The sequence below is a fragment of the Meriones unguiculatus genome, chromosome 5, assembly GCF_030254825.1.
Source record: "Meriones unguiculatus strain TT.TT164.6M chromosome 5, Bangor_MerUng_6.1, whole genome shotgun sequence".
Classification (NCBI taxonomy): domain Eukaryota; kingdom Metazoa; phylum Chordata; class Mammalia; order Rodentia; family Muridae; genus Meriones; species Meriones unguiculatus.
Window position 1 is genome coordinate 132429356 of NC_083353.1, and position 21217 is coordinate 132450572.

The window sequence follows — 21217 nt, forward strand, 5'->3', positions numbered from 1 at the left end:
TTTTTTTTTTTTTCTAATTTGCTTTTTTCCCCCTGATCTGAAAAACATAGTGTCCTAGAGTTCACTGTGAATCCAAACTGTTTTTTTCCAAGTGTGAATTACCATGCAGTCTGTGCCGGCTCGAGGCTGGCTGTGAACGGGCGCACACAGGGTGACGCTCACGTAGAGCAGACAGTGTCACATGCGTCGCATTGGTCTTGGTTTACAGAGGTGTCAAGGAGCTTCTTGGGGGGTGCACATGGTGTACTCCATTTTACACCCTCAAACAATTGAGCACATCGTTACTGTTTAAATGTGGACATTTCTTTGCAGTCAATCATTTGGACATAGTACAGATTAGATAACAGCGTCCAGTAAAGTGTTGGATCCCCCTCGACCCTGAAGTGCACATGAAACCACTCTGAGACCTCAGCTTGCCACCCTAATGCCTGTCCCGTAGGAAGCGATGGTGGCGGGGGCTGGGGTGCAGGCGGGAAAGAGGAGCTCACCCACAGCTGCTGGGAACAGGCTACTGTGCACACGCTGAAGCCAGCCTGGAGGTTCTTCCTGACAGTGGGAGCGCGCCTGCCATGCTCCCAGCTCCCCACGCCTGGGCATGCTCTACAGGCGTCCAAAGAAGCATGCACATCCGTGCTCAGGGCTGCTGGGCTTAGTTTGGTGTTCACAGTCAGGGCTTGAAGGTGGCAGTGAGGCCCTGTCAGTCCTGGGTGTGAGACATGGGTTTCCCTGAAGCTGTGTCGATGGTGGGAGGTCGTGTGTGCCTGGGTGTGTGGGCGTGTGGGTCGGTGTCCAGCCATTTCCATAGTGCTGCCTTGTCCCCTTCCTATGTCCTCTTCCCCCTGCTGTGTCCTCTTCCTGTGTCCTCTTCCTCTTCCTGTGTCCTCTTCCTCCTGCTGTGTCCTCTTCCTCTTCCTGTGTCCTCTTCCCCCTGCTGTGTCCTCTTCCTGTGTCTCTTCTTCCTGATGTGTCTGTCCTCTTCCTGTGTCCTCTTCCTCTTCCTGTGTCTCTTCTTCCTGCTGTGTCCTCTTCCTGTGTCCTCTTCCCCCTGCTGTATCCTCTTCCTCCTGCTGTGTCTTCTTCCTGTGTCCTCTTCCCCCTGCTGTGTCCTCTTCCTCCTGCTGTGTCCTCTTCCTCCTGCTGTGTCCTCTTCCTGTGTCCTCTCCCTGTGTCCTCTTCTTCCTGCTGTGTCCTCTTCCTCTTCCTGTGTCCTCTTCCTGTGTCTCTTCTTCCTGCTGTGTCCTCTTCCTCCTGCTGTGTCCTCTTCCTCCTGCTGTGTCCTCTTCCTGTGTCCTCTCCCTGTGTCCTCTTCTTCCTGCTGTGTCCTCTTCCTCTTCCTGTGTCCTCTTCCTGTGTCTCTTCTTCCTGCTGTGTCCTCTTCCCCCTGCTGTGTCCTCTTCCTGTGTCTCTTCTTCCTGCTGTGTCCTCTTCCTGTGTCTCTTCCTCTTCCTGTGTCCTCTTCCCCCTGCTGTGTCCTCTTCCTCCTGCTGTGTCCTCTTCCTGTGTCCTCTTCCTCCTGCTGTGTCCTCTTCTTGTGTCTCTTCCTCCTGCTGTGTCCTCTTCCTGTGTCCTCTTCCTCCTGCTGTGTCCTCTTCCTGTGTCTCTTCCTCCTGCTGTGGCCTTGTCTAGCCTTGGTGCCGTATGCCTGCTCTGTTGCTGGTGTCCCTGGAAGGCCTGCTGGTTTTGAAGGATGGAGGGGGTGAGTCTGGGAGGGAGGAGAAGTAGGGAGGCGCTGGGGCAGTTGAGGGGAAGCTGCTGTCATAAGTAACATGGCAGAATAAAGAGAAGGAAAAGAGGCTGAGTTTGCTGTTGTGTTCTGCATTGAGAGTCTGCCAGACTGTTCTTGCACCACATGCCGGTGCTTAGTGTGCTGGTGCTTAGTCTGCCGGTACTTTGTCTGCTGGAGCTTAGTCTGCCAGTGCTTCGTCTGCTTAGTCCACTGGTACTTAGTCCGCTGGTGCTTAGTTGCCCTAATTCATCCTTGTAGCGGTGGGAGAGTTTCTGTCTTTGCTCCCTGGGGTGCCCGTTATAGGCATGCCGGTCCCGGATGGCAGAGATGTCACCCTGTTGAACCCCAGTGACTTCCCTCCCTGTCATCTCCGCTAAGCCCTGCTGAGCTGTTTCTGAATGCGAGGCTTGGGGTGCGGTGTCCACACTCCTGTGTCGGCTTGTTTCACCAAGGGTGGTGCCCTCCACTTTGACTCACACTCGGTCGTTTGTCCCGGTTTCCTCCTTTTCAGTCATAGCACCCGCTGCCTTTACTCATTTGGAATTGCGGCTCGGGAGCCTTCCACCTTTGGCTCTTTTGGATGGAGTCACTGCAGGATGGTTGTTAATTGGGATTTTAACTATAGTTTTGCTCATTACTTGTCTTTGCACGCCTGCATTAGTCTTTTTATTGCAGGCAATGGGTTCCAAGCCTTTGGAATTACAGCCCCTCAGGTAGCGTGTCCTGACCCAGGGCTCTGGGCTTCTTGATGGCTGGAGCGTGAGTCACCTGCAGTCACCTCATTGTGGTCACTTTTAGTCCCATGGGGTAATTAAGTAGTTGCAGTGCTGAGGTAGATGAGCAGAACACTAAGCTGCTCAAAATACGTTAGGTTTGGGAACTTTGAGTGCTTGCTAAGGGGCCGGTTTGTGTGTCTGAGGTGAGTGTTCTGATGACTTTCGGGTTGGGTACATAGCGTGCAAATACTGAGAGCACTCACAGGGCTGGGGCCTGGCTCAGGGATGAAGCCCTGCCCTGACACGGGAGCTCAGTCGCTGGGACCCCTGCTAGAAGTGCAGAACCAGCGTGTGCAGGCTGTCCTCTGACCCCCACAGGTGTGTGGCACGTCTGCCTCCTGCGTGCACATGGTGCTTGTCAGTGTGCTGGTTCAGGTGTGGCCTCGGGGCTCGGGAGCAGTGGCGCTGCTGATCTTCTCTCGTCCCCGATGGCTCTGCTGTAACAAAAACATGTAGATCACAGTTTAGTTCACCACTGGGGCAAGGGTGGTTGTATCTGTTCTTTATATTCATTTATTATTTATTTATTTTCCTACCACTTTTCCTGAAGGAAAATACTTCGGGGATTTTTTTGGTAGCTTTTGTACCAGCATTCAGGACGGCTGCTCATAGGAGTGTAATTTTTAGAAAAGTAACTTAAAACTTTTTTAGCAAGAAATCTTGTTTAAGTTTGTTTAATTGTCTTTGTTAACGTCTGTAAATGAGCACCTTCCTTTCATTCTCCTGAGGTTACGCTTGTCTGCTGACAGAGCCATGCATGTAAACACATGCACGCAGTGTGTATGAAAGCTTGTGTACATGAGCAGACCAGGTGTGGCGGCTGCTGTGACCTGCGGCTGCTGTGACCTGCGGCTGCGGCACGCTGTCCTCCTGCACTAGCTGTTTTCTCTGCCCTCCGGGTTCTCGAGAGCCAAGGACTCGCACAACCCCTCGGCCGGGTCGCCGCACTCCTGTCTGGCTGCATTTTGTATTGTGCCTCTGTTTGCCGCAGCCCCAGAGATTCGGAATTGGTGGAATTATTTTGGTGTTTGTGTGTTCGCCATCCATCGCTCCTTTGCCACAGACTCTTGACTATCAGACACAGATCCCTGAGTGGCACACTCGTCTTCACTGGCCGGCAGGAAGCTGTCACCTGCGATGGCGGTGCCTTTCCGCAGATGTGTTTTTGCAGCCGCAGAGCTCCTGTCCCGAGCGTTGGTGTCCAGGCTGATGGCATAGCCTGAGGGAACAGGCGGTGAGCGGTGGTAGGTGGCCATTTCCACAGTGGGCGGCGCACTTTTAGAGACAGAAGGCTGTTCCCTTTCTGCTTTTGACCGTGCATATGGGAGTCGTGTGGAAGGGGAGGTGGAGGCGCCAGCCGTGAGCTCCCCGTCCCCGAGGCCCCCAGACCGCAGGGGAGCTTCGTGTCTCACTTCCTTCTGGTTACAGCTCTGTGATCCGCAAAGCTTCCCGGAACCTGGACCACGTGATGTGATGCAGCGCCAGTGGCACCTTACATTTGTTCCAGACAGAGGCACACTGAAAACACAAGTGCTGTCATGGAAACCTGTAATGCCTAAGAGAGGCTGGTCCCGTCGTATATGGTTGTTTTCACACTTGGTCTAACGTTGCTGTTCCTGGTTCCCGTGCCTTGCTGACATGCCCATTCCTTCACTGGCATTAGAGCACACTTCTGCAGGATTCCAGCGTCTACTGAGATACCCAGGCTTGTAGGCTGAACGACTTCTGGATTCTGAAGACTTCCTGTTCACAGGCAGCCATTGTTGGACTAGCTGGACTCAGCCAGTAGGTCATTCTGACAACCCACTATGTACATATGGAATATATAACACCTATACGTTATGCTAAGTTCTGCTTCTCTGGAGGACCATGACACACACAGGTCTCAGCTCCCCACTGTTGCCCTTCATACGTGTCATCCTTTCTAATGTGGGTTTAAATCAACTCTTACTTGGTCTACAAAGTGGGGTTTCAGGTTCCTCTTTGTCTCCTCTGTGTTTCTGGCCCTCCACTGGGGAGCTGGCCTTCTTTCTCGAGGTTCTGGGATCCTGGACTCCCCCCCCCCCATCTCCTCAGGCCAGCCCTCTGTCCTGAATGCCCTGTCTCTTGTGGTTAGTGTGCCCCACACCCTATCCGCCGCAACAACGCCACATCCCACCATGCATCCACCATACAGCGGCAGATGTGGCAGCCGGCTGGCCCTCCTCAACCTTCGTCCCTGCCCGAGCTAAGCCAGCCTCTGCTGTTTCCTATGACCGGGATCACTTTTCCTCACACCCACTCCGGTCTCCAGTGAGGACCCCGTGGGCGGGGACTTGGCCATCAGTGTGTTTGCCGCTTGTGGAATTTTAAAGTTTTTTTTTTTCCTTTCATTTTTTGGATTCCAGACTACTGAAGTTTAAATCATCTGTTTAGCTGTGATTTTGGTGATTGTAACTTGACCTATTTTTATGATATTCCTCCAATGTTTTAGTACCCTCTGCAGTGTATTAGAGCTTGTCTCTATAATTACTGTGTTCTTCTGAATAAATCATAGGAGCTGTGCAGCTACAGAATCTCACTTGATTGAAGTATTGCTATTGGGCCTGGTAGAAGCCTTTTGATCTCACTCCTGACTTCTGTGCTAATTTACTTGATTCTCTTGCCTTGCAGTAATAAATACTTAGTTTTTGCTTATTAAAGCGTGGCTGAGGTGAAGGGTCCCGGGGCTGGGCTTCAGGCGGTGAAGGGTAGCTTTGCTGAGTTCAAGGCCAGCCTGGGCACCTTAGTGAGACCCTGTCTCAAAATCAGAACAGCATGGGGAGAGGCTGGGCGTGTATCCTGGTGCTGGATGCCTGCCTCATGTGTGTGAGGAGCCAGCTGAGCCCCTAACTCTGTAGTCCCGTCCTTAGATTCACATGGAAAGGATTTGAGGTTTTGTTCTGTTTGGGTGAACATAGCGAAGGCTAGTTTTATTGTCTGTGACTTCAGACGGATTGTTTTGGGTAGTTGGGCCATGCCAAGTATTTTAGGATAAACAACACAGGCTGCCTGATACCCTGAGAAAGCTGAGCAGAAGTGTGTACAGAGTTGTGTTTGGCCTGTGCAGAAACAGTGACCACTTCCCCACGCTCACTTAAGCAGATGTGTTGTCTGCAGATGTTGTGACGCTTTAGTCGTTTTGTACCTGAGCAATAGTGAAACGTTATCTGGCAGTGTGGCACACTGCCCTAGTGAGCACATGCATCACACACACACGTGTCATGTTCACACCAATGTCACACACAGCATATCTCACACACGCGCGCGCGCGCACACACACACGCACGCACAAGTGTTTTAAAGTGATTCTGTCAGTTTGGAGGACGTGCCACGTGGGTGTGACTGACAGTGCAGCTTGTGGCACGCTAGGACCCCAGCAGCCCCTGGCATAGGCTCTCCTTCTAACAGGCTCCCAAACTTGAGCACGGAGTGCGCGGGCTTCTCGTTGACGGGAGCTGCTGCAAGAGTTAAGCCCTCGGGCTTCAGGTGTGACAGAGCGTTTGCTTTGGGGGTGCACTGATGACACGTCCAGAATTCTTTTCTTCATCTTAATGTCGTTAATTTCACTGGGTGTAAATCAGAGCTGTGCTTATTTTCTGTAAAATCTTACAATAGTGCAAAATAAACAGATACTCCCATGTCATGGCTACATGGTGAATACAGCTGTGTCTTCTGTAGGGAGGACTCTGTGGTGTGAACACAGCTGTCTTCTGTAGGGAGGAGGACTCTGTGGTGAGAACACAGCTGTCTTCTGTAGGGAGGAGGATGCCATCGTGAGAACATAGCTCTGTCTTCTGTAGGGAGGAAGACTCTGTGGTGAGAACACAGCTGTCTTCTGTAGGGAGGACTCTGTGGTGTGAATTGCTTTCTCTGCCAAGTTCCCTCCTTTAACAGCACTGTACCCGGCCAGGGTCACTGGGAACCGAGGAGCGCGGCTGAGAGCCCAGTGTGACCTTGACCTTGTGCAGCTTGATGACAAGCTGCAGTCAGACTTTCTCAGTCGTGGGACAGCTTACGCTTAGCTTTCATACAAGGGCACATTTTCACAGTCCAAATACAGACCCTTCACTGGCCGTGTTTGCTGAGAAAAGCTGTTCGTCGCTTTGCCTGTAAAGGTGACAGTTAAGACTTTCATAGCTTGACACCAGTGTCACAAAGCTTTTCCATGCAGATTGCAGTTCAAGTGTAAATTTGCATTTTAAAGGTCCATGTGAGAGACTGCAGCTTTTGTTTTAGAATTTTGACTGTATAATTACCTGAGATTTCCTGGGCACTCACTTGTGGGGTCCCCTCCAGTTTCGCTTTGGCCGTCTGAGGCCATGGTTGGCCTGAACTCACTGGTGGTGGCAGCTGGTCTTATGGTAAGTAAAATTAACATTTCTGTGCGAGGCCTTGCGCGCTGGGCATTACAGCTAATTGAGGCTCTCAAGGAACAGCCAGCACCGAAGTGCGCTTCCTCGCGGCTGAGCCAATGCTCCTCTCCACTGTGATCCAGCCTGGGGCTTTCCTGTCCGCATGTGTCCCGAGGACCGCAGTGCCGGCCTTTGGTAACGCCAGCCGGCAGTTGTTCGAGCACTGCTGTATCAGTGTGTCCTGTCGCATTTTGGGTGGCTTGTGTCTTTCCTGCAGACTGTAATAGTTGTGCAAGTACACTGGCTCCTGGGCATGTGACAGGCTTCGAGTCCGAGGCCTCCTGTCCACACACAGCCTGGTTCTATGAGCAGGCTTTATGGCCTGCTTGGAGAGCCTGGGGTTGCTGAAGGCTGGGGAGGGTAGCCTGGGCGTCTGTGCCGGTTCCTCTCCTTGCTTGTCAGCAAGCCTCACGCAGAGCTGTGGCCGTGTCCAGGCTCAGGGTGGAGATGGAAGACTGCAGGGCCCCGTCTCGCCTTTTCCTTCTCCTCTGTTCCTCAAACACTTGCTCCCATTGGCTCCTTTCTTCTGTCACTTAACTCGAATCCCCACCCCCATACAGGGATTGAACCCAGGGCCTATGCAAGTGAGTGCCCATACTCCCGGGACAAGCACCGCAGCCCCGAGCCTCAGCTGGCCTGTGGAGCCGTTCTTGGTGGTTCTGATTCTGGCTGTGTGTCAGCCCAGATGCGGTGAGGTGTCTCTGTGAACTTGTCACGGCCCTGCTCTTACTTGCTGGTATGCCCCACTCCTGCATGGACAGCACACAGGCAGGCATCACCTCTCTCTCCCACACACACGGGTGCCTTCTCAGGACCCTGTCTGTCCTGCTCACAGTCTCAGATTGGCTGAGAATTTTCCAGCTTGTCTTTCTGGTGGTGTAGAGTATTTTCTCAGGCAGGCCCCTCTGGGCTCCAGGCTGCCCTCCCCATTGCACGGTGCGTGTCTGCAGCCCTGCTCGTCTGCTGTGCAGTTTCCTCAGCTGTTCTCCAGGGTAGCTTTCTGCCAGCCTCCGGAACAGAGAGAAGCTGTAAGAGAAGAGCAAGGAGTTCACCCTTCTGGCCGGGCCTTTGCCCACTCGGCCTCACTGTCTGGTTTCTGTTGTTCCTTTTTCTCTTTCCTTTCCTCATCGTGTCTGTCAGTATCCATGTGACTTTGTGAGGACCACAATGGCAGTAACGTGATGGTGCCTCCTCCTCGCAGTGTAATGAGGCTGTTGTCTACCTGACTCTGGGCCACCTTGACACACTTTGCAAAAGGGAGTCTCACTTGAGAAATTCTCCCGTCCAGTCAGCCTGTCGATGTGTCTGTGTGGTGCGAGAGGGCCCGGCCCTTTATGGGTTGTGTCTTTTCTGAGCAGATGTGTGTGTGTCCGGGGGGGGGGGGGGTCAGTAAGCAGCTCCTCTAGAGGAAGCGGGTGTGTGTGAGGTCACTAAGCAGCAATCCTCTGTGAGCCTAGTGCTGCCCGAGGCTCCGGTAGCACACGGGGGACTGGGGCGCTCGTTTGCAGGCTGTTAGTTCACTCTTTGCTCTCTGCCCTCAGGTTTAGGGTACAGAACCCCTATTTCCTACTAATCGATCATATTTTTATACTGAGTGTGTGAGCTGTTGGTGAGGTTCGGAAGTTCCTGAGGCCAATGCCGAGAGAAGAGCCTCACACATCACGCCTGTGTTCCCAGGACTTCGCCCCGGCCTGCCCATCATCCTGTTTCCTCCTCCTGCTCCAGTCTCTGCTGCTGAGTGACTCTCAGGGCGTCGATGTTTGCCCCACTCCTTTGCTTCATCGATAATTTCCAAAACCTTCCAAAGGTTTTGCCCAGTTTTAAGTCCTTTACATATTAAGACTATTAGGTTTTATTTGTGATACATTTGCATCTTTTTCTACCTTGGCAGTTTTTGTATATTTTGTAATCACCCGTTACTGGCCATTATGACATTTTTCTTGTATCTGACATCACCGCCCACTCACTTTAGTCTGATTTGTACACAACCTTGTTTTTAAGTATTCAAGCCTTTGGCCTTTTAAAGGCCTCATTTAGTTTTTCCTTTCTGTTTGGGTGTGCATGTACACATGTGTGCAAGTGCCTCCCCCTGCCCACAGAGGGCGTGCTCTGAAGCTGGAGGGGGCTGTGAGCCACATCCTGGGTCCTGGGAGTTGAATCTGGGCCCAGGAAGGTCAGCCCCGGGCTCCTAACTGACGTCGAAGCCGCTTAAGCCCTTCATCCTTGCTCTTCGGAAGAGTTTATCTGTGTCTTACCCTCCTCCCATAGTTACATCTCAGTGACTGAGCCTGCCATGTCTGCTCCGCCTGCTCCATGTCTGCCTGAGAGGATGTTGTCAGGCGGCCTTGTGACTCTGCTGCGCCAGGTAGAGGCTCAGCACCAGCTGGAGTTTGCTGAGCATCAGTGGCATCTTCCCGTGGTCTCCATGGAGACAGCAACATGCCCAGGAAGAGGAAGAGCGCGGGTCAGGCCGTGGCTGCTGCTTCCTGGGGCTCCTGTCACCTTTGCACGTGGATGGCGTTAAGCCTGGAATTCTCCAGCAAGTGTGGGCACCGATTCCTCGCCTCTCCAGGGCCGTTTTGTCTTAGCCTAAGCTTCCTGTGTCTTGCTCCCCTCACTCTGCGTACGTTTGTGAAGTGTCGTGCCGCAGTGGTTTTTTTGTCACTCCCTTCCCAGCGGTGGCCAGTGTTTTGACCCCGGGCAGGTGCTGTCATCTGCAGGTTCATGTGGGGGAGTTACACAATCCATGAATGCGCATGCACACATATTCGTGTAGAAGCTCACTTGGTTTTGCACATGGCCGTCAGGAAGCTGGTTCAACAAGCCGAGGTGTTTTTTTTGTTTTTTTTTTTTTATTGTTTTTGTTTTATTTTCCCACCTTTTTCAAGACAGAGTTTCTCTGTGTAGCCTTGGCTGTCCTGGACTCACTCTGTAGACCAGGCTGCCCTCAAACTCACAGAGATCCCACCTGCCTCTGCCTCCTGAGTGCTGTGACCACAGGGCGTGTGTCACCACACCTGGCTGTTTTCTGCTTTTCAAATATAAATACCATTGATACACTTTTTTAAAGTTTGCCTCGGTGCTTTATGGAATAAATTGTGGTGGAAGGTCCAGGACAGGAACCAAGGTGACGTCCTCTCTTTCCTGTTTGCTGTCATCTGGGTTGATTCGTGTCTTCATTAGGATAAAGGACCAGAGAAGGTGAGCATTCCTCACCTTACTCTCACCGAGAGGAAAGGACATGGGAAGTGTATTTTTAATAAAGGTGTTTTCAGGGTGTTGTACAGTCATGTCATCGTCCTCTGTAGCAGACCTAGTGGAGAGTTAAGGAATTTTCCAAAAGTGAATAATCAGCATTTCACTTCCTGAATAAACCTGCTTATTCACAGTTTCCTTAATATGCTTTTAGATTTTGTTCACTAATATTTAATTACATCTTTAACTTCATTTATAAAGAATTCTTTGTCTACAAACGTTTTTAAAACCTCCCTGTAAAAAACACATTGTGTGTGTTTGAGTGGTGTTTGTGTGTTTGTGTCTGTGTGTGTGTGAGAGAGAGAGAGAGAGTGTGCACCCCAGATAGGAGCCCTCAGAGGAGTTTCTTCTCTCCTTCTGCCGCGTCTGTGCTGGGGATTGAATTCAGCCACCAGGCTGGCAAGCAGGTGTTTGCCTGAGCCGTCTCGCGGGCCCCTTTTACTGACTTTGCAGGCTTAGTTTTGAATGGTGCATTCACACTAATAAAGTTCAGAGGGCTGGCGTAACAAAGCCTTCTCTCCTTCGTGGAAACGGCCTTCAGTTGTCATTGGAGCCTCTTATTGGCTTAATTGTCCCCAAAGAAATAGCTATATTCTTCAGGAGACCTGTTTTAATTTATAACTATTTTTAAAATTATTTTATTCATTTTGCATCCCGATCACGAGGACTAGGGGACCGGGGGGGACTGGAAGGGAACAAGAGCCCTGATTTAATTTATAACTATTTTTAAAATTATTTTATTCATTTTGCACCCCGATCACGAGGACTAGGGGACCGGGGGGGACTGGAAGGGAACAAGAGCCCTGATTTAAAGTCTAACCAAATCAGCTTTACAGACTTTCTCAAGCACTTGCCATGTCGGTGACAATTAAAACTTGATCCGGAATTCCTAAGAGCTGCTTCGCGTATAGGCAAATTTGTTCTATTTCTGCAGGTCATTATTTCAGAGACAGTCAATAACATTCATAACTGAAGGCAGGCAGGTAGCTCCCCTGTGGTTGAGCAGGTGGTGGGCAGGTGGGAAAGCCTGTGTGGAGCCTTGTGGGAAGGCTCCTCCCTTCTGGCCTCACCTCAGCTGAGCTCACTCCGCACACCCTGCGCCTCGGAGTGCACCCTGCAGCAGTGCAGCAGGAGTATGAGGTGGGTACGAGGGAGCCTGACGAGCTCCTGTGGTGCGCTGAGGCTGCACAGCCAGTGTGCATGCTGGGAGGCTGGTGTCAGGGCCGCGGCACTGTGATGTCACAGAGGCGCCCGGCAGTGTGGCGGTGTGGGTGTGAGCCCGGCGGGACTGGATGGCCAGCCCTGGCAGACCCAGTGTTCAGTTAACTGTAGCGAAACATGAGGCCCGCGTGAGCTGTGTGACGTGGTAGTTAGTGCAATGTGCCTGTGGGACATCTACATGGATCCTTGTAACCAGGTGTGTGCAGGGCTCTGGGGGTGGGGTGCCAGGCTTTGGTTGTCCCTGCTCTGTGGGCAGGAGGAGGCCTGCTGGTTTGGAAGTGGTTGGAGGAAGTGGAAGACTGAGAGGAGGCGCTGTGGAAGGTGGGAGGGTGGGATGAGCCCTCATCACATGGCCTCAGGCGGTGGTGGCAGCAGGGGACCGGCCCTGCTGGGAGGGAGGCAGTGTGGCCCCAGGGGCAGAGCCGGTGGTGCTGTTGAGGGCCAGGCTTCCTCCTGCCTCCTCCTGCCTCCTAGGTTGGTTTGTTTGGGTTTTCTTTTTTTTAAATTTGCAATTTATCTATTATTTTAATTAATTAATTGATGGCGGTTATGCAGTCTGCAAGCCTGTGTAGGACTATCACTAATGGTCTCGGGTGGGCTCTCTCATGATGTGTGACCCAAGCTGGGCCAGTCTCTGGCTGGTTGAAGGTTCTGTGGTGGGTGGTGTCCCATTCCTCCTGCTGGAAGTCCCGCCTGGCCACAGTGGCCCATGTAGGCTCCATGTCTCCTGCTGCAAGGAGTCACAGCCAGGATCCACCGTGGACTCCCAGAGGCTCCCTGTCTCAGTGATGTCATTCTCTCCAGGCCACCCCCCAGCCCTGTCCCACCCCTGTCCCCTCCTCCATCTCCTTCAGATGTGCACTCTGTCTCCCCTTCTGAGGGAGATTCACCCACACTCCCCGGCCCTCCTTGTTTCTTAGCTGCTTTGGGTCTGTATTTTCCTGTGACTGTCTATGCTTTGTGGCTAATATCCCATAATTACTGAGAGTGTGCCGTGTATATCTTACTGTGTCTGGGTTACTCAGGATGATCTTCTCTGGTCCATCATTTGTCTGCATATTTCGTGATTTCCTCCTTTTTAACCTCCTCTCCTCTTGCCCTGTTGTACTCTCTTCCTCTCCTGGCTCCAGCTTTCCTGCCTCCTGCTCTCTCCTCCTCTTCATGATGTGCTTAGATGGTCGGAACTGGAGAGGATGCATGCCAGCTGGTTTCAGATCATGGCTGCAGATGCCAGTGACACAGACACTGAAAGACCCAGATGTTACGGCTGTCTAGCTGGGTGTCTGTTGCTGTGATAAATCACAGTCCATGGTGAGGGACGACGGGGCAGGGATTGAGGCAGGCTCCCTGCCTCAAGGATCATGAAACGTGGATGTATGCCTCAGGCCTGCACAGGGGCCGGTTGTGGGGGGGTTCTCTGTGAGGTTCTGAGTACCAGGTGACTGCAGTTGGTGTCCAGCTGACACAGAGCCAGTGCCAGGCAGCAGTGCGCAGTCTGTTCTGAAACGCTGCGGTGCTGAGTGACTCTCAGAGCTCAGTGTTACAGTCTTTATCAGTTAAACATTGCAACCAGGAATTGGAATATTCTGACATTTTTAAGAGACTTTTTCATATGAGGGAAGATTTGGGAAAAATTGAAAAATATATGCCAAGTAAAACTGGAATTAAATTTCTACCTTATTGTATTTGAGATGAAAAAAATTGGCACACCTTTGTATTTCAATTGCAAATTCAAACACACACACACACACACACACACGGACACACAGTACACGGGGTACACAGAGGCCTGTATACAAACATATATACATGCACACAGAAGTGTGCAATCATACATACACATATGTATGTGCACATGTGACATACATGCTTATGCACACAAGCACACAGGCACAGAGGCACAGCAAGCTTGTGCACTCAGGCACATGCACACAGGCACATAGAGGCACGCACTTGTGCACACACACAGGCGCATGGGGGACACATACTGTGCACACACATGCTTACACACAGAGGCACTAAGAGGTAGACACGCTTGTGCACACTGACTTAGATGACTTTCTTGCTCTAAATTAATTTATTGTGAGGATTCCCTGCATGGTGACTGTATCTGTGTCCTCTCCACGCTGTTACCCAGTATGTAACACCACGCTGTTGGGTGTGATAAAGGTTTACGGAAGATAATTTAGCAGTTCCTTAAGTCTGTGCATCGAGTTCACTAGTATTCACTGGCCTTATACGTGTCTTTCTTCAGGGGAACACGCAATTTCCATTGTGAACCATCTTCAGAGCTTGTGGTAGGACCCGCGGACAGAGCTACTGATGCCAATGTGGAATAAAGGTCACTGCAGTTAGGCTGTTGTGTGTGTGGGTGAGTGAGTGAGTGAGTGTGAGTGTGTGAATGAGTTGACTGCTGAAGGTGACTCCTTACATTTCAAAGCATTAGAGTCATTTGAATTTTTGGAGGCATTTAAAAATAAAATAATATAAATATATTTTGTCCTCATTTGTATTTTTGTCTTTTTTGTACTTGTCGGCCAGCTGCTTCCACACCTTCCAGTGTGAACTTAGCACTACAGCAATGCTTTATTGCAGAGCTAAGAGCAAAATTGTCTCTTTTTGTATTACTATTATGGAAACAATCCAGTAAGTGAAAATTGACTTTAACATGAAAACTTAAGAAAAAATTATTAATAAAAGAGGAACTCCCAGGTTTTCCCAGGAGCCTGCCTTCCCCTGCCCTGCTGGAGTGAGTTGTGGCTGTGCTGGACCAGAGCTGGTCAGCCTGTGTGTCAGTGTCCCATGCCTCCTGCCTGCACGGCACGGCCACACTAGGCCGCTCCCGAGTTAGGAGTGGACATGTCTTCTGTCGAGTGTTCCCTCTGGCAGGAAGAAACCCCCTCCGCAGGCTGTTTCATGTGTTAAGCCGTTAAAATATGTTTGTCTTCAGCTCACATAGAAACGTGTGTAATTCAGAAACACCGCTGTGGGGTTCAGACACCAACCACAGCGTCTCGCGCTCTACCCGAGGCTCTCGCGCACGCCCCGGCCCCCTGTCCTGCCGGCCGCGTGCTCTGACCTCCCCCTGTGCTCTGTCCCCAGTATCCGGAGTCGGTCTCGCAGCAGCCTCTCCGGAGCTCGTCCTGGACCATGACCGCTCGCCCCCTTCCTCGGGCCACCTCCCTTCAGACACCATCCTCTCCTCGCCAGACGACACGCGCGCGGACAGCAGCCTCGTGAGCCAGAGCCTCCCGAAAGCTCAGGTGAGAGGCTGCCTCCCGCTTAACTCTTCTGAAGTACAGCTGTCCAGAAGAAATGCTGCAGTCAGTAGATCCGATGTTCTGACTTTGAGACCAAGGCTTAGATTAGCAATACTGGATAATACTGTTTGGTAAGATGAATGCAAAACACTTAGGTACCTGAGTCACAGGGCTTTGCCTGGAGTGTCACATTGCTAAGGTGACTTAGTGCTCAGGCCGAGGCTCCAGTTAGACCCAGAGGACACTAGGTCAGAGAAGAAAGCTGGCAGGACTCACCTTCAGGGTCCCGTGCGTGCGCTGAAGCCCCTCAGAGCTCTGTGTGAGCTCCTGCGTGAGCTGTCGGTACACCCTGGATAAGAACCGAGGGCCCTCGCAAGGAGCAGAGGGCTCAGTGCCCTCCTGGGGACCAGAGTTGGGTGCAGCATCCACGTGGAGCAGCTGCGGGGGGCCTGTGACCTCCACATACGTGTGCAGATGCCCACACACAGACAAGACAACAAATAGACCGTTGCTCCCCCATGGAAAGGTGAGAAACTGAGGCGCAAAGGAGCAAACTTCCCTGCAGGCAGTGCTGGCAGAACACAGGGACAGAGCTGGGCTCCAGTGCTGATTTTTTTTCGACCACTTTATGATGTAACTTGAGTGTGAAATTGCACCTGAGGAACATGCAGGCTGCCTGGGCTGTTGGTGTGGTGTCAGCCCAGAGGTTTACTGAGGTAAACAGCTGTGCACAGTCCTTAAGGTGGACTTAGCTTTGCTTGTGAAATCTTGGACTTAAAGGAGAGTAATAACCAAAAAGAATAATGGTTTTTGTATTTCAAACTTAAATTCAAAGTTAAACTTCAAAGAGCGAGATAATTATTAAAAGAGTAGCTTTTCTTTTCTGGAAGTATGCTGTTTTTAGGTTCATGAATATCTTTTTCAAGTTTTGGATAAAACCTCCAAAGAGTATCATCGTAGTGTATTCGTTCAAATGTTTGCAGAGCTGGGCATCCTGGGTGCTGACGGCAGAATTCTGATCTCAGTCTTAAAGTATCGAGTGCAGTGTGATAACCTGTTAGTTTTGCTAGAAGTTGCTAAGTTAGTGTCATTAATAAACGTGAATGGCTGAGTTGCAGTTTAATTATAAATGGATCCTCATTCTGTGTGTGCACTTCAGAATGGGTGTGTTTTGGGTGTGTTCATGCTCCATTGTGCATTTCTGGGAAGGCTGAGTGTTTAGTGAGCCAACAGTAGCACAGTAGTGAGCGCTGCAGACAGAGGAGGCTTCTCCCCAGGCTCCGAGGCTGGAGTCGTGGGGGTTCACTGAAAGGACGCGTCACCGAAGCGCTGCACTTCGCTCCACGCGTGGCCTCGGCCACTCCCGGGCATTTGCTTGGTGCAGTGGCCTAGCCCCTCCCTCTCCGTGGTCTGTCTTGTTCACCCCTTTAGATTCAGCAGTCAGCGCACACACATCTGAATATCCCGCTCTTCCCCCTGGGGCTGGCAGCCGAGCCGAGCCATGGGGCAGTCACTCTGGAGGACGAGGCCGAGGGTCCAGGGGCTGATGCGTCCAGCACTCAGCTCCAGCAAAAAATCTCAAATCTGGAGACGAAGCTTAAGGCATCTGAAGAAGAAAAACAGAGGATTAAAAAGGTGAGTGTGCATTTGCCTGGCGACGTACAATTGTGTGTGCACTGATTTGATAGAATCCACAAGGACCGAGAGTCCTAGGCTGTGGGCGGGTCACGTCACAGGCTGCGCATGCCTTGACAGAGGCGCAGGCGTGGCTGGAGGGGGCTCCCCGGGAAGCCGCTCGTAACTGCCTGCAACTCCACGCCCTCTGCGGGCCTCCAGGAGCGCCTTTGTGCACGGAGAGCACAGACGTGTGCAGGCACACGAACATGTACCTAAGTTTAAGCTAAACCTCGAGCAGAAGTCTGTGTTCAGTGGTTAGCACACCCTTGCAGTCAGCATCTACTCCAAGCAGCCGTGCATCAGAAATGCCCAGGGCACGCGTTCTGTGTGCCGTGTGTGTGTTTACACACTCCATTTCCACAGACAAAGCAGTGGTTTATGTCACATTTCCCTTGTATTTTCATATTTTAAGTATCTGGAGATAATTTAGTGTACAGAGCAGGGTGTGTGTCGGTTCCCTGAAAATATTATGCTTTTTGTAACGGACCTGAGCCTCCTGTGACCTCAGTGTCAGCAGGGGACCCATGTGAGCCAAGGCTGGGTGTGCCCTTATGGCACTTGGAGGTTTCCACCGGCTTTTTGTCGTTTCTTGCTCCTCTGAGGCTCCAGTTCCTGGTCACCTTCATTTACCTTCAGAGCAGGCAGTGCTACATGCCCGTGTGGCCTTCAGTTTGGCATGTGAGAAGTCAGCTCTCCTCTGTCCTCCTGTCCGTCCGTCAGTCTGTCTGTCTTCTTTCATCTCCCTCATCCATCATCTCTCTACACCGATCAGTGTGTCTGTTGTCTGTCCTTTTGTCCCTCCGTGTGTTTGTGTATCTTAGGTGTCATCAGAGGTGCTGACAGAGGTTGGGCTTGTTCATTGCACTGGCTGAGAAGCTTTTGTTCTTTACTCATTGTTCCGTGTTTGTGGTATGCACCTGTGCACATGCTTGTATGCATGTAGAAGAAAATGCCCGTGTGTTGTTCTGTGGAGGTCAGAGGTCAGTGTCAGGATGCCTTCATCTGGCTACACTTTGTCCACTCTGACCTGGAGCTCACTCTGCACTAAGGTGGCTGGCTCGTGGGCTCCGTGCATGCCTCCGTCTGTCTCTGCTGGAGTCACAGATGTTTGTGGACATGTGGCTTTTCTGTGGGTGTGAGAGAGGTCTACCCTCAGGGCCTGCTGCTCGTTCAGCACACACTTCTTCCTCCACGATGCCGCTCCAGCCTTGCTCTTGCTCATTTAATAGTTTTAGTGTCCTGTCAATATTCAATCTTGGCCTCGAAGTCACACTTAGCTTCGGCCACTTCATGTGTTCACAATTCTTAGAAATTAAGCCATTTTTTGCTGATTTTTTTTCCCTGACAAGTATTTTCTGTTTATTGAAAGAGTATTTATGCTGTAGAGCATTGCAGAGCTTGTGTGTGGTCCCTTGCAGGATGTGGAATCGCTGATGGAGAAGCACAGTGTCCTGGAGAAAGGCTTTCTGAAGGAGAAGGAGCAAGACGCTGTGTCCTTCCAGGCCAGATACCGAGAGCTTCAGGTGAGCGACCCCGGCGAGCTCGGTGATGGCCCGGTGAGGTCTGGGGTCCCCGCCTATGGTCTGGGGCGAACTGGAAGAGTGGCATTTTTGTGATGCTGGCATCAGGTCACCGACTCCAGTGCTTAATGCGCCAGCTTCTGGAAGGCCTCCAAAGAGCCCCTGGGGAATGAAGTATGTTTGTTTGCTGCGAGCAGCGCTTCACTCTTAGGAAGTCGCTGTAGGAAGAAGGGGCCAGGCTGGGTCATAGCCATGTCTGTCGTCCTTGGCTAGATAGACGCTCGGCTGTCCCATAGGCTAGGGTGTGGCAGCTCAGTTTGTACTGAGAGGCCTGGCGTCTGCCATGGCCAGAGTGAATGGCCCAGGAACCAGTTTCCTCTCTGGTGAAATGACAAGGGTGGTGGGTGTCTGCGCACCAGGCAGACCGTGTGAACTGTTCAGGGTGTGCCAGCCGCAGGTGCGTGGACGGAGGAAAAGCGCGTCTCTGAAAGCAGCGCTCTGTGTACAGTTCTAAGATAGTTCGCTTATTCTCGAAGGTCCGGACGCTGCAGAAGAAGTGAAACAAAGTTCTTATCACAGGAAAATTACGAATATTTCCACTTGATTTCAGAACGTTTGCCTTTTAATTTTCAAATTTGAAGGGAAATGTGTTGTGCTAAGTCAGGACGGTGCTTCCCAGCCGAGGTCCTAAGTGACAAATGCAGTGTGCTTCAAGCTGGAGCTGACTCTAAAGGAAGGGGTGTTGCGGAGAGTTCTGCTTTGCTTGTGATACACTCTCATTACCAGTTAGCTGTGGAAGTGTGAACATGCCCTGGCATGGAAACTGACAGCTCGTGGCAGCCAGGGCACAGTGGGGACGCCTCCCTCTTCCTGCCTGTCCAGGGTGAGCACGCTGGGCAGAGGGGCCTACGGCGTGCACTGGCGTGTGCCTCGTCGCTCTCCTCCCTCGGGGCCTCCTTCACAGGCACCAGGTTCCTACCTGCAGCTCAGACAGTGTCACAGGACTGTGTTCAAAACGTTAGTGACTGGCACCGGCGCGTACTAAGGCTTTGTGGCCGGCAGCTGGCAGCTTGTTTGCTGTGCGTGCGCCCTCACGGTGACCAGTTTTCAAGTGGGCATGTGCGGGCACTAGCTACGCCTCGTCATTAGACGTTGTTCCACTTCTTCCCCATCCACTTTTCTACAGAGGCACGGCCTAGTTTCAGGAGCTTGAATACTAAAAATGTTAAAGAGCACACCTAGCTAATGGGACTTGAAGTGTTTTGAAGCCCTAAGGTGTGTGTATGTAAGTGGACCTTTATCGAGTTCTCTTCCTGACGTCACAGGACCGTGTAAACATCACAGGTGTGGAGCCTGGCCTCGGTGTTGTCATGCCTTAAACACCCAGGCCTTCAACTCTTGTTTTCTTGGCCTGACCCTGCTATGGTCATGCTATCTTAAGGCCTTTAGTGAAGAATGTATTAAATCGGTGATTCGATAGCCCCAGACTTTTCCTTTGGTGACCTCAGGTGTCAGAAATTAGCCCCACTCACGCAGGAACAGGAAAACATTGCATGTTTACTTATTGGACAGTGCTGAAGGAAGTGGACGGGACGCTGAGTCTGTGGTCCCTGTGGTGTTCTGGCCTTCATAGCAAGGCTGACACCTGCTGTCTTGGCTGGTTTTTATGCCATCTTGACAGAGTCGCTTTAGAAGAGGGCTCCTCAGTTGAGAAAGTGATCCCACCAGATTGTACTGTGGGCAAGCCTATGGTTGGCCTGTGGGCAAGCCTGTGGTACTTTTTCTTGAGGGATGATTGATGCTGGGTCCAGCCAGTTGTGGGTGGTGCCACCCCTGGGGTGGTGGCCTGGGTGATATAAGAAAGCAGGCCGTGTGTGCCATGAGGAGCACTCATCATGGAGTCTGCTTTAGCTCTTGCCTTGACTTCCTGCCCTGATTTCCGTAGTGACAGACTATGATGTGATCAAAAGAAACCCTTTTCTCCCCAGGCTGCTTTAGACAATGGTGTTTTGTTATAGCGATAGAAGCGCCAACGAAGACAGAGACTGTACCAGAGAGTGGATGCTGCTGAGAGATCCGACCATGTTTTGGGAGGGCTGTGGAGGAAGGTTGGTCTGGGGAAGCCAGTAGGTGTTGGGAGCCCGGTGAGTATTGTGAGAATGTAGAAGACGCTGCCGAGAGCAGTGCGGACTCCAGAGGCGTGGTTGTGGAAGTTGAGAGTGGCATTTGGGAGTCCCTTACAAGCTCTGTTGGGCACCAGGTGTGTTGAAGTCTGACACACTTTTGCTGTGCTGGACAGTCGGTACCATGAGAGCCGCGTTGTTGAGGTTGGTTCTTCAGGAATTGCTTCTCCAGCGTCAGGGCACAGAGGCTGCGGCCCAGACTGGGCCAAGGCTGCGCTGTGGAGGAGGCTTTGTGGGGAGCTTGAGGCGATCCCCGCTGCAGGCCAGAGTTTCCGAAGAGCCGGGAGGCTGGTGAAGGCGCACAGCAGCACGATCCCCACACTTAAGCCAGCTCCACGGTGTGAGTGCACCAAGCGGTTAGTGAAAGAGGACGTTTTCCCTAAGATAAAATTAGTGCTCCAGTTTGAGTATGCCTTACATTTAGGTCTTTACGTTCTCATGTGTGTCTAGGTGGAGTCTCTGGCAAGCAAACACTCTGGTGTGTAACCACACAGGCTTCTGGTTTTCAGCCTTTAAGTTTCAGTGCTGGCTGGAGAGGCCTTCTGGCCCCATGAGTCCAGACCTCTTGGGATCACTGTGTCTGTAAAGGTGTGCTCACCAATAGCACTAGCAGTGGCAGAGCTGGAGCCCTGGCGGAGCTGGAGCCTTGCTTGATGAGACGAAATGTGTTGTCAGTTGTCCTTATACTGTACATTTGGTAAAATGCAGTAGTGTGCCCCCAGCGCCGTGGCTCCCCACTGTCCGTGTGCCCCGCCGGCCCTCTGCTGAGCCCTGCCCTGCTACCTCTCTACTGAGGGGCAGCAGGGGTTTTGCAGTTGGTAAATGCCTTTGACAGGTGGGTTTGATTGTGTTAATGACACTGTCACAGGAGGAGACCAGCGTGCAATGTGGTGAAGCCCTGATCTCACCAGTGGTAAGGGAGCCTGTTATTTTTGAAAACACCAGTTTACAGTCTCCAGGGACACTTCTGCTCTATTTGACTACTTATCTGAGGTTGGAGTCCAACCTCAGCCATTCTAGAACAAAGCCACAGACCTCAGCAGTCAGTGAGGACACTAGTTTGGGGCAAAGGCTCATAAAATCATGTGGCCACACCACAGAGACTTTTCTCCCAACTACAAAGTTTCATATGAGACAGAAGAAAAGATAAGTTTGTGCTTGCTGTC

At 51.6% G+C, this 21217-nt stretch overlaps 1 protein-coding gene across 9 annotated transcripts in view; it reads left to right on the forward strand.

The window, feature by feature from the left end:
- The window catches only part of Ccdc91 (coiled-coil domain containing 91), a 118011-nt gene that overhangs the window by 30451 nt on the left and 66343 nt on the right, over window positions 1-21217 (forward strand). For 7 of the 9 annotated variants that reach the window (XM_060384522.1, XM_060384523.1, XM_021646014.2 and 4 more), the window contains exons 4-6: window positions 14514-14674; window positions 16103-16306; window positions 17767-17871. In XM_060384522.1, coding sequence (XP_060240505.1) covers window positions 14514-14674; window positions 16103-16306; window positions 17767-17871 — 470 coding nt within the window. Of the gene's footprint in view, window positions 1-1568; window positions 1697-13665; window positions 13753-14513; window positions 14675-16102; window positions 16307-17766; window positions 17872-21217 lie in introns of those variants that run through there. The other 2 variants (XM_060384527.1, XM_060384526.1) reach the window with 2 other exon arrangements.